The sequence below is a fragment of the Eretmochelys imbricata genome, chromosome 8, assembly GCF_965152235.1.
Source record: "Eretmochelys imbricata isolate rEreImb1 chromosome 8, rEreImb1.hap1, whole genome shotgun sequence".
Classification (NCBI taxonomy): domain Eukaryota; kingdom Metazoa; phylum Chordata; order Testudines; family Cheloniidae; genus Eretmochelys; species Eretmochelys imbricata.
This window is the reverse complement of record NC_135579.1, coordinates 66601523-66614746: the sequence shown is the minus strand read 5'-3', so window position 1 is coordinate 66614746 and position 13224 is coordinate 66601523. Positions and strand designations below refer to the sequence as shown.

At 41.6% G+C, this 13224-nt stretch overlaps 1 protein-coding gene across 1 annotated transcript in view; it reads left to right on the top strand.

The window, feature by feature from the left end:
* Window positions 1-13224, top strand: part of STXBP3 (syntaxin binding protein 3) — a 47730-nt gene that overhangs the window by 551 nt on the left and 33955 nt on the right. The window contains exons 2-3 of the mRNA XM_077823546.1: window positions 10886-10935; window positions 12646-12727. Of these exons, the coding sequence (XP_077679672.1) occupies window positions 10886-10935; window positions 12646-12727 (132 nt within the window). The remainder of the gene's footprint in view (window positions 1-10885; window positions 10936-12645; window positions 12728-13224) is intronic.

Genomic DNA, 13224 nt, shown 5'->3' with positions numbered 1-13224 from the left:
GGCATGGGGCATGTTAGAAATGTGTTGCGGAAGCGCAGTATAGACTGATGTTGAAAAATGTGGTTTTGCTCCATGGGGTTCTGTCTTCACTGGCCTGGGAAATCCTGTTGGTCTCATTATAAACTTACACCCTTACAGAAGTGCTACAGATGCTGGGAAGTAGCACTGACTTATTATGCTGACAACAGGTCTTTATTCTTAAGTTTTCGTCTATGCTCCAGTTTGCACCAGTTTAATTAGTTTAGTCTTTGTCTTGATCATTATTTTTCATGGGAACGTTATAAGGGAATAGTTCTGTTACAAAAACTGCAGCATTGACACTGTTCTAAGCACAGCAATTTCTAATCTCCCCCCTATGATCAGTGGTGACAACAGTTGTCATGGTGTTGACAGGGCTCATCAAGTGGAGTACCCATTGCAGGAAAAATGTGATAATGACAAATGTTGAAGTTAGTTGGCACTGTGTACTCTAGCTGAACAGTCATCTTCTTCAGTGGGTTTTGAGGGAAATGGGAGGTTGCCAGGCTCTGGACAGAGGACACCCACTGTCAAATGCAGCAGTTTTTATAGTATGGAGCCAATGCCCCTGAAAGGGGATTTTCATCATATTTCAAGATAATGGTCATTTTTTTACTGAATATATTCAAGTAAATGTTGCTCTTCAAGGACTTCCACAGACTCATTTTTTGCTTATTCTCAAATGTTAATTACAGAGTATTTCATTTTTTTTAATTGTTGTTAAATGACCACAAGGAACATAGTTAGCACTGTTTATTATTAACTGCATATGTGAGCAGAAGTGTAGTGTTCTTAGCACACTTACTTTTGTCAGAAAATTGCTGTTTAAAACACCTTGTACTACTTTTCATATGGGTGTAGTGAACATTTGTCTTCTGGCAACTTGATACTAGTAACACAATGTATTTGGGAAAGTAGAAGTCCAGTCAGAAAATTTATTAAAAAAATTTTTAGCAGCTAAAGATTTTTCTGTATATCATCGTACAAATGGATGTGCATTTCACAAAGTGTGAATAAATGAGGGAGACAAAGCATTTATTACCAATGGTTATTGTCAAATTTGGCAGCACTGGGAGAGTTGCTATCACAGAAGTATGTAGAGATTGAAAATTGAGTCTGTCATCCAGAACTTGAAAGAGTTACTTGTTTTTTCCTCACTGGTGACTGGAAAGTTTTCCTGGAAAATGCAAGGGAATTAAGCCATTTCTGCCAAATGTAAACTTTCCTTTGGTGTTGCAAGATGGCAGCTGAGTTTCTAGCCTTTACAGTTGTGAAAGTAACCGTACCTATATATACCCATGTAGTGTGGCATTCCTGAATCTTTCTTCAGTGCTCCCTGTAGATTTTCCAAAGCAGCAAAAAAGTTAAAATATCAAGAGACTGAACACTTCTGCTGCTATTCTGAGTCCTCTGAGTTTCAGTGAAAATAGCAAAAATTCTCTGTCATTCTGAGCAGCAGTAGAGGCAGGTGGTACTGTTGCTGTCCAAGCAAAGGACTTTTCCCACCCTGAGAAAATGAGGCTGTATATAGTAGATATGTCCCTTTCAGGAGCCAGAGTGCTGGTGGAAAGGTAAAATATCAGAAAATCTGTCTTGTGTGGGAGATGGACAGGATATTGGAGGACCCCGAAACAGAAAAATAAGGCTTTGAAGCTGTCAGAAGGACTGTTTCTCCCCTTCCTTCCTATAACAGGCAGGAAGGATTAGAATTGGGTAGTGAGGAAGAGTTCTACCATTCCAGAGAAGTGTAGTAGTGGGAGCTTTATATTTATCAGACATGTACTAGTTACAGGTTGGCATAAAAAAATGGAGCCCTGACAATGATCCAGGGGCAACACTCTTTCCCCCTCCGGGGGAAAAGTACAACACCCTTTTTTTAAGGAAAAGGGGAACCTGGGCTTCTTTACAGTTAACTATCTGCAGGACTTTATAGTAAATTCTCCAACATGTGCTCTCTCCCAACGTACAGTTTTCTCACTGAGGCCTTCTCTACGCTACTCAGTTTTGTTGGCAAAAGTTGCCTTTTGCTGACGAAAGTGGGGAGCTGTACAGACTACAAAGCGGGGATGAGCAAACTACAGGCCATGTCTGGCCTGTCAGACCTTTTAATCTGGCCCTTGAGCTCCCACTGGGGAGCAGGGTTGGGGGCTTGGTCCGCTCTGGCACTCCAGCCGGGGAACAGGGTAGGGGGCTTGCCCTGCTCCGTGCCTGCTGTGCCTCCTAGAAGTAGTGGTATTTCTTCCTCCAGCTCCTAGGCATGGGGCAGCCAGTGGGCTCCGCATGCTGCCCCTGCCCCAGGCGGTTGCTTTACAGCTCCCATTGGCTGGGAACCATGACCAATGGGAGCTGCAGGGGCGGTGCCTGCGGATGGGGCAGTGTGCAGAGCTGCCTGGCTGACACCGCACCTCCGCGTAGGAGCCGGAGGGGGGACATGCTGCTACTTCTGGGAGCTGTCTGAGGTAAACGCCACTTGGAGCGTGCACCCCTGACCTCCTCCCATGCCCCAACCTCTTGCTGCAGCCCTGATTCCCCCTCCCACCCTACAAACCCCTCAGTCCCAGCCTGGAGCACCCTCCTGCACCCCAAACCCCTCATCCCCAGAGCCAACACCCCCAGCTGGAGCTCTCACCCCCTCCAACATCCCAACCCCCAATTTTGTGAGTATTCATGACCTGCTATACAATTTCCATATCCAGATGTGGCCCTCAGACCAAAAAGTTTGCCTAGACCTGCTATTAAGCTACTTTTTGGCAGCAAAACTCTGCTCTTTTGCTGGCAAAATAGAACCACCTCAACAAGAGGCATAAAGCTTTTTGCTGCGTAGTTAAAGCCACAAAGCATCAGTGCAGATGCTGCCATTCGTTATGTCGACATAACTGGCCGCCTCTGGTATACCACAATACCTGCTGTGACTGCTCTGCTCACTGTTTTGAACTGGGCTGCCCTGCAGGCATATGTCCTTCCTCTTTCAAAGCTCTGGGAAATTCAGACAGCTGAGCATGCCTTCTGCTCCGGCAAATCGTTACAGTGGAATCTTCCTGTTCTCCCTTGCTCTAGGAACACCATGGCAGGCAGACTGCTGGTGGGGGGTGGAACTGCTGTGTTGTGCTTTGGGGACTGTGTCACACCCCAATGGCCCCCTCCCTCAGGGGATCCCTTGGGAGAGGCAGATCAGCATTGTATATTGCTAATGCTGTTGAAAGCTTCACAAGGCATTTTGGAAAGGGTCAAAGGTGAGAGTGTGGAGTGGAAGATTCCTTTGCAGGCTGTGAGAAGTCAAAGGGGGTGAGAGGAAGAGAGCAGAGAATGGGTTAACTCAATACTTCAGCTAGCTCAGTCCGAAGATAAGATGCTGGCCCCAGTCCAAGGTCACGGAGCCTGATGAGAAGTCTGTAGCTGTATTCATATCTTAACCAACCCTGGCCAGCTGTGAAAAAAGAACTAAGCTGAGCAGGACTACAGAGATTGCAAAAAGGAATAAGATGGCAAAGGCCAGCCTGGGGGGGGACAAAGTTTGGTGTCCCTGGAGCCGTTGTGTTTTGGGAAAGCTGAGTAGGCCACAGAGACCCAGTCTGGACTGGTACAAAGAGCACGGGGAAAAGAGGTCGCTGAACGAAACGCCCCCAAAAGAACCCAGGACTTAAAAACCCTTCTGAGAGCCGAAGCAAGTTGGAGATCAACAGCGAACCCTGGACGACCTGTGCACAGGACAAGAACTCCCATCCACTCCTCCCCCTCTTCTTCTTACATTACACTGAGGCTTGGCCAGCCTTAGGTAGTGCGGGTGTGAGTATGAAAGTGGGTTAGGGTTGGGGCACTAACGGTTTCTTCCTTCCTCTGAGTGATGTGGGGAGCCCCAAGCGCTCTCCGCTGTTCTATTTTATCAATAAAGCTTTAAAATTCAGACACTTGGTGTGCTCTTCATCTCCCCTAAAAATCCTGTGGCCTCAGCCTGATCACTTGATGCCTCAGGCAGATTGGTAACATAAATCTGTCACAACTGCTGTGCTGTTTTGACATTCCTCCATGTAGAGAGCTCACAGAGCTGCTGAGGATGCTGCTCCTGTCAGCTGAGGAGGCTGTGGGAGAACTCAGAAGGAATCATAGAACCATAGGCAGGCAGAGCAGGCTTCTGCTGTGGGGGAGAAAAAGGGGGAGAGACTGCTGTGAGGGTGGTGATGTCCCCCTGCTTCAGGATAGGTTTGTCAGGAAGCTGTCTGAACTTAGAGACTGCATGCCAACACACTTGCTCTTCCCCAACACACATTCTGTTTCTGTTTCTCTCCCCCCACACACATGTCCTGTCACACAATGTCCCCTCCTGTTCCCCACCTCAGTTGAAAAGCAGCAGACAATCTATGCGGATGCCCATGGAATGATGGGGTTGAGAAACCTGCATCATGTGATGCTGTACCTCCCCCATGAGGCATTGCAAACCCTTCCCTAAGTACCCTGCAGCCAGTTGCATAGTGGGATAGATACCCACAGTGCACTGCTCTGTGTTGATGCAAGAGCTGCTAGTGTGGATGCACTCTGCCGATCCGAGTATAGTGTAGACATGCAACAGCGGTTTAAAGTGGCGTAACTTTTGTCAACAAAACTCTGTAATGTAGGCATAGCCTGAGTCATTTTGGCTCTCAATATGGGGGTAAACAAGAAGTGCTATATATACATTCAGTACATTATATGTATATCTAGCTAAGTTCTTAAAATTATTTGCTGTTTATACAGCAGTGAGGCAATTAACGTTACAATTAAGTGAATTTAATGTAATAAATCTTACAAATAACACCTGGGTCTGAGGAGTTTTTAGTCATATACATGAAACCGCAAGTGAGGGTAACTGTGTATGGGGACAACGGAAGGAAGCGTGAGGGTTGCAAGAACAACTTTGAGATTTGACTTAAGTTATGTACGCCACTTAAATAGAAACAGACAGCAATACCATTATGTAAGACAAGAATGGCGGTACTGGGTCAGACCAGTGGTCCATCTAGCCCAGTATACTGTCCGACAGTGGTTGGTGCTAGATGTTTCAGAGAGAATGACAGAATAGGGCACTTTAACAAGTGACCCATCCCTTGTCATCTAGTCCTAGTTTATGGCAGTCTGAGATTTAGAGATACCAGAGCATGGGATTGCGTACCTGAACATCTTAGCTAACAGCTCTTGATGGACTATCCTCCATGAATTTATCTAATTCCTTTTTTTTAACCAGTTATACTTTTGGCCTTCATAGCATCCCCTGGCAACCAGTTCCATAGGTTGACAGTGTGTTGTGCGAAAAAGTACTTCCTTATGTTTGTTTGAAACCTGCTACCTATTAATTTCATTGTGGGGGGCGTCTCACGGGGTGTCTCTGTTTGTTATTATGTGACGGGGTGAAGAAATCACTTTCTCCACAACGTTCATGATGTTAGCCTCTATCATGTCCTCCCCCACCCTCCCTTTAGTCCTCTCTCTTTTGTAAACTGAACAGTCCTAGTCGTCTTAATCTCTCCTCATCTGGAAGCTGTTCCATACACACACCGTTTTTGGTCCCCTTTTCTGTATGTATCTTTTCCAGTTCTTTTTTTTCTTAATATGGCACCACCAGAACTACATGCAGTATTCAAGGTGTGTGTGCACAATGGCTTTATATAATGACACATTTATTTATCTTATCTATCCCTTTCCTAATGGTTCCTAACATTGTTAGTGTGTTTGACTACTGCTGCACCTATGTTTTCAAAGAACTATCCACAATGACCCCAAGATCTTTCTTGAGTGGTAACAGCTAATTTAGACTCCCATTGTTTTGTATATGTAGATGGGATTATGTGCTTAATATTTGGATTTCTTATAATCTAATCCTTAGGATTGCTTCTCCTTCACTACTTTCCTTTCTCTCACATTAAGTGGAATTAATTGGTCTTTTCAATGATATGGGATTCTTCTAGAAGAACTAGAAGAAAATGGATTTTTAGGAGGTGTCTGAGTGAAGAAAGTGAGGGGGAATCTGGCATGCTGGTAGTAGGATGTTCTAGGCATAGGGATAGTATGGATGAAAACCTCAGGATGAGCTGAGGATATGAAGGTGGGGGCGGGTGTGAAGGTGGCATCCTTGTTGGAGCAAGAGAGAGCATAATCAGATTAAAGATGTAGGTGGAAGTGGAGTTCACACTGAATGGTTTTGCATATTGAACTTGTAAAAATGAAGTATGTGAAATGGCATTGTAGAAATAATGCTGCTTTAGATATATGGAGTAGAACTGGGCAGATAACTGACTTTTGGTTCACTTACAGCAGTAAAAAGGAAAAATCAGTTTGGCTTGAACCAAATCTGAAAATCAATTTTAAAAAAAATTTTTTTTTTTGAGAAATTGAAAATGCATTTTTTGGTTTGAATGAAACAGTTGTTTATATCACTGACACCATTCTACCAGAGGGGGGTGTGTGCGTGTGGGTCCTCTTGATTATTTCACAGAATCAGGTAGTAGGAGAGAAAAATGTCCTAAAAACATTTATTTGAACATAAACCTCTATCCTGATATAACGCGACCCAATATAACACGGATTCACATACAACATGGTAAAGCAGCGCTCTGGAGGCGGGGCTGCTTTAATAATGAAAATGCTTGAGGCCAAAGCAAGTTCCATATAATGCAGTTTCACCTATAACACGGTAAGATTTTTTTGGCTCCCGAGGACAGCGTTGTATCGGGGTAGAGGTGTATATGGGGCGATTAGAAGGAGAAAGAGCAGTTAGGACAAACACACTAGGTGCTACCTAATTTAAAAAAAAAAAAGGAAAAGCGTTCAGGAAAGGAGTGTGGACAAGGGTGCAATACTAGACATGATTGCATTTATGATTGGTGCCTAGATCCTATGATGATAGGTGCATTTGAAATGCCTAATATAGATAACTAGAAAGACCAGAAGGCTTTTAGAACAATTCATGGTGAAATACTCAACTGCCGTGGCAAGCTAAGCCAGTGAATTTAGTGAAAAGTTACAGATCCAGGATCAGGGGATGTGACAGCTAGAGTGCCACAGGGGTGATGTTCACATGATCTGTTGATGATTTGGAAGAATTGCTCAGATGTCATGAGTGGGAATGCCAACTAATACCAATAATAGGTAGATGAGATTTAGGATGTGAGCTAGCAAGTGGATTTAACATTTACTTTAAACATTTTGTTCTAGTTTTTGGCCAAGAAACTAAAATATTTCATTGAAAATTGAGATGATAGTAGCAAACATTTGCCAGGAATAAGTTTATTTTTACAATGTGGTCTTTATACAATGCAAGATCTAATTTAAAATTAGATCACTGGGTTGAGCATTCTCAAGAATGAAAATAGAATTCTTTCAGGTTTCATTGCACTTCAGGAATTCCCATCTGATCTTCTGAAACTGAGATCTAGAAGAATGTATGGTAATAGTATAGTGTTATAAAAATGATTGGTCTGATACAACAGTATGTTAGTGTGCTAGGTGCTGACCAGGGAAGGTCTCCTCTTATGCTAATAGCTAACAAACTTAACTAGTAGTTATGTTTCTGGCAACAAATATAGGGATGAAATGGATATTGACACATTAATAAGAGAACAAATCCACAGAGATCACTGTGGTTCTGTACAAAAGTCTAAGGAGACCACACCTGGAGCATTATGCACAACTTTGGATTGTGTAGTATGGGAGGGGTGTTGAATTATTAGAATTGGAAACAACCCAGAAGGTGATAGCAATGAATGATAAAGGGCTTTAGGGATTATATAAGTAGAGAACTTGAGTTTTTCTAAACTCTTTAGTTCTGTTCATTAATAGCATGAACACAACATGCCAGGTTATGTCCCCTCTGAAACAACTGTAAACATGACACTGGGTGATCTAACTGTGCAGTGCAGTAAGAGCTAAATTATGCAGTGTGGGAGAGCTGAGTTGTGTGACAAAATCATTTAAATTTCAGTGAAATTCTAAAAAATTCACACAATGAAAATAGACGGAGGCCTGGGTAAGGAGGAGGCAGCATCTGGCGTCCTTAAGGGATGCAAGGGGGGAGCTTTACTCGTGTACTACTTACAGATTTCTGTCTTAGTGAAAAGAAGAAAAATAGTTGGGGTGGGGACAAATTATACAGCCATGTAATCATGGCAGACATTGGGTTGTTGGCTCTAGCAGGCATGGTATATGTACAAACACTAAATGGATGGCCTCTGAGGTGCATGCCTTCCTACTATCCTGAAACTTTACCATGCATTTTGCAGTACTTCTGCAATAATGTGGGTTGAGATGTTGGTTCATGTTTTCAGACAACTCTGATTTTTTTTTCTTGCTTTTTGTTTTATTTTGAATAAATGGTCTGACACACTTCTTAGTGGTTTTAAACATAGTGGATATTTATGTGACTGAAATAGAGAACAGAATAGTTTAGTCAGACTTCTTTATTTAGCATTTATAAAGTGGTGGCACTACCAGACTGGATCCTATTGTGCTATGTAAACGTGCAAGGGGGTGAATTTATGAATTTGCCAGAGCGCCAGTTAGATTTTAAAGCTAAGGACTAACAAACTACATTTGCCGGTATATAATAGAATCCAGTAGGCCGACCCCTTATTTATTGTGTCCACAGACTGTTAGCTTACTAGTTCTAATACTGGGTTCTTTTAAAATCAACTTTTAACTTGTACAGTATTTCTCAAATCAGGACACTTGCTTATTCTTAACCAGCCAGCAATTATTCCACCAGAACAACATTTAATATATCAACAGTTAACTACTCAAATGTAGATACAACCAGTTGTGTGTATTACACACATACTATAAAATTGTGCAAGCAATTCTCATAGACTAGAGTTGAGGCTTAGCAGTCATATCAAAGAATAATGGACATTACTAAGATTTATTATTACATTTACTCGGGGGGAGGGATAGCTCAGCGGTTTGAGCATTGGCCTGCTAAACCCAGGGTTGTGAGCTCAATCCTTGAGGGGGCCATTTAGGGATCTCGGGCAGAAATTGGGGATTGGTCCTCCTTTAAGCAGGGGATTGGACTAGATGACCTCATGAGGTCCCTTCCAACCCTGATATTCTATGATAATCCATTCTCAATACTTTAGTGCCTAACGCAATTATCACACTTCCAGGGTGGCACTTGTTTTTAAGGCACTTTTGAAGAGTGTAGTTACTATAGTTTGAATGGATCGGTCTCAAAAGGAGAAATTTAGAATATTAAAAGCAGTTGCTTAAAACAGTTTTTTCAGGCCAATTTGCTTGGATTAATAAGGGAGTTAAAATCTAAAATATGGTTACTTGAGGTCTCACTAGAGAGTGGAGACTCGGCAAGATAACCTAGTTATTTGTATTTCCCCTTCTATTATGTAATAATCTTTGAATACTTCTTATCCTCTTAACTTTGGGATTGGGGAGAGTCCTTTCCACACAGTTGGTCCAGGTGTCTGTCACGCTCAGGATTCTTCAGCTTGTTGGGCTCAGTCAATTCTCATGAGCATGTGGTGACTTCAGTTTATATACCTAGTTTCAGGACTTGTAGGAAGGGGCCACCCTCTTATTCCCTTTGGACATATGCCAAGTGAGTGCTTAGATTTTAGCTCTTTCAGTTTTTGTTGCTTTCATCAGTATCCAATAGATGGTGATGGTATATAACTAATTTCTTTAATCCTTTCCTTATCGGAGGTTTTTTAAGTTCGATTTGTTTCAAGGATTGTATTTCATTATTCGCTCCTGCTATCAACTAGGATCCTCTCCTTTAAGCAATTTCTCTTAATATCCTAAGTTATACACTGGTTTATATTTTTTTTATATTTTTTTCCTTGTGTCAGACAATTCCTATTACTTCTGGAGTGCAACAGTTGTTTACAATGAAAACCAACAAAATCCTCAATCTTTTAAATTTGGAGGACATACTCCATACAGCAGTTTACATTGTATTGGACTTGCCATAGAACAAGAGACATTTTTCACATATAGAAGGATGTAGATCTGACTCACAAGGCAAACAAATGGGCAGGTTCTGGTATGGGGTGAAAGATTATTTACAGTATATTTGAGTTACAAAGAAAACAATATATAGGTTGGGGTGAACATTTTGCTTGGATTTCTTGGTGTAACAGTTATTTTGTTCAATTTGACCTTCAGTTTTACAGCAACATTTCTAATTTGCTTGACATGCATCTTCCCCAACCGTTTCTTGATCCACTCATAATGTGCAATAGGTCTCTTTGCATAAGAAGACAGCATATCACCCTTACATGGTAACTTGGAGTTCTTTTTAGGTAGGTTGGGAAGGAGAAAGAGCTTTTATCCATATACAAATTATGAGAGATTCTTGCCTAGATGTAACAATATTCTCATTTAATAATTTTATTGGAATTATGGACTTTGACTGTGGGTCCTTAGACAAAGTGTGTCTCACATGATGTGAACCATTTTCTTATTGTCTTCCTAGGTGGATCTTATTTTGGGATAAACAGTGATGGATAGCTTTTCCAATTTTTAAGGGCCAGAAGGAATCAGTAGTTATTAATCAATCAAGACATATTTGTTCCGTATATCCCTTGCAGCTAGGCTCTGTTTGCAGGATCAGGGTAATCCATTTGGACAGATTATATGGATCTGTAAATTTTGAAACTAATTAGTTTAAGTGAAAACTACAGCTTCAAATTTTGCACTACTTTTTGTAAAATAGAGCAAAGTACTAGTTGCAAAAATGATACTTCTGGAGACTCACCTAGCAGAATATTACATCTTGTGCTTTTTGACATCTCCATAAATGTAACTGTAACTGAATAAGTAGTTATGGTGTTTGTTCTTGTATGTCTTTTAATCGACAAGTGTTGTTTTTTGTTTTTGGTTTTTTTTACAGAGCTAAAATTATCAGTATTTGATGATTGTAGGAAGGAAGAAGAATGGAAGGTATATTTCATTTTGCTTTTTGTTACACTTTAGAATTACTTAAAGTATATTCTGTTTCATTAAATACACTATTTCTTAGCTTGCTTGAAATTTCTTCGCAACACTTTCATTAAATGACCCGTAGTAGATGGACAAATGGATATGTCTTCTGGTTTCCTAGTGATGTAAAAAAAGACCTGAAAGGTGATTCTGTTGGTTTCTAAACTTTAGAAATTCAGGTCTTGTCTTACTCTATTTTCCTGAAAGACACAACAGCCTCCTCACTCATGTCTCTGTAACTTTCCATTGATTGATTTCCAATGGTGGGAATGGTGTGTTGGCTTTATATAGTATGCTTATGCTGCAGTTAAAACCCCCCAGCTGGCCTGTGTCAGCTCACTTGGGCTCAGGGTAAGGGGCTGTTTAATTGTGGTGCAGAAGTTTGGGCTTGGACTGCAGCTCGAGTTCTGAGACCTTCCCACCTTTCAGGGTCCTAGAGCCTGGTATCCAGCCTGAGCCCGAACATCTACACCACAATTCAACAACTCCTTAGCCCAAGCCCTATGAGTCTAAGTCAATTGGCACAAGCCAGACACTGGTTTTTAATTGCAGTGTAGACATACTCTTTAAGTCTGTTGTGTGTATCTGTTTTGAGCAGGGTTAGATAATATGGCGCTTCAAATGCTGGCAGCAGTCTAGATCCTTGTGTACATTAATATGTCTATCATCAGTGGGACTGTACTGGTGGTAGCTTTGTTGGGATATTTTTGGCAAAAAGTCTAGTGTCTTTTATTCCCTATGACAAGCGTAGAACTGATAGGATTGACATTGGAGATTGACTGGGAATTAGAAATTATTTTTATTTAGCCTATTAACACAATCTAATTTGAAAAAAAAAACTTTTCAGGTTTTTTTATATTTAATATGGAAGTTAGACCCAAATGCAAATTCTTCCTTTTAAAAACTGGTAAAACAGTAAATCCTTTGGGGTTGGGTCATGTCTACTTGAAAACAGCCTCTACAATGTCCCATAAGCTAATACTTTTTATTTAGAATTTGGGGGATTTTTTTTAAATCACAAAAAAAATCAGGGTTATTATACAGACAGTAAAAATGCTCCCCTTGTGGCTATGCAGCTGTTCTTGCCATGAAAAAAGATCTGTAGAATAAAATTTGCCCAGGCAGATCGGGAGAGGAAGCTTAAAATAATTCAGGATAAACTGATCTGAAGAGGAAAGTTTTACACTAAACCAAATGTAATGAAACAGCCACTGCAGGACTCAAACAGATTTTCTGACATAGCAAATTCTGCAGATAGCTCTCTGAGCCACAAAGCTCTCAACCCAAGCAAGATGAAAGTTTGGAATGTTGAGTAAGACCAGCCAGGCTGATCTCAACTGTCATGGAAGACCTATGATGAGAAATGGTTAGAGTATTTTAGGCACAAATTGGGAGTTTAATGGCCTACTGTACCCTTTTTATATTTATATATGTTGCTTTGCAAAATCCATGTTACTTTTAACTCCTTAAAATAAAAATCGCAACCTTGCAGTAATAAAGTGAGCGATTGGGGAAAATAAATTGGTAAGAAAATAAATTTCAGTTTCAAGCTTCCACAGCTGCTTATCAATGAAAGAGAATCAGAAACATGAAATATACCTTGTCTTACAGTAACTGTAGCTGATTCTGAATTATTTGTCTAAATGCTGCTTCATTCGTTTTTATACTTAGATAATTATTTTAGACGACTTTACCACTAAACTACTGTCGTCATGTGGCAAAATGACTGATTTACTGGCAGAAGGCATTACTGGTAAGTGTAAAAAAGTTGTTAAAGGTGCTTTTTTTTTAAAATCTGGGGCAGATGAAAATGTTGGGTTAATAAATAAGGCTACGTTTTAGTCATGAGTATTTTTAGTAAAAGTCATGGACCGTTAACAGAAATTCACTGCTGGTCACATGTCCATGACTTTTACTAAAAATACTCATGACTAAAACATGGGTAGGGACTGTGGGTGTTCCGCGGCATGGGGGGCAGGGGCACTGCAGGTGCTGGGGGAGGTGGCTTGCAGGAAGGGACTGGGCAACATGAGGGGTAGGGGGGGCAAGCAGCATGGTCTGGGACCCCCACTGTTGCTGGCGCAGGGCCCAGAACCCTGCTGTTCCTGGGTGCGGGGGGAGAGGGTTGGCGGGGCTGGCAGGGGCTCCCTTCCCAGCTCTGCATCCTAGGTGGCAGAGGGGTCAGGGGGCAGCTCCTAGGTGGCGGAGGGGTCAGGGTGCTTTGCGCCCCGCTTCCGTCACAAGCGCTGC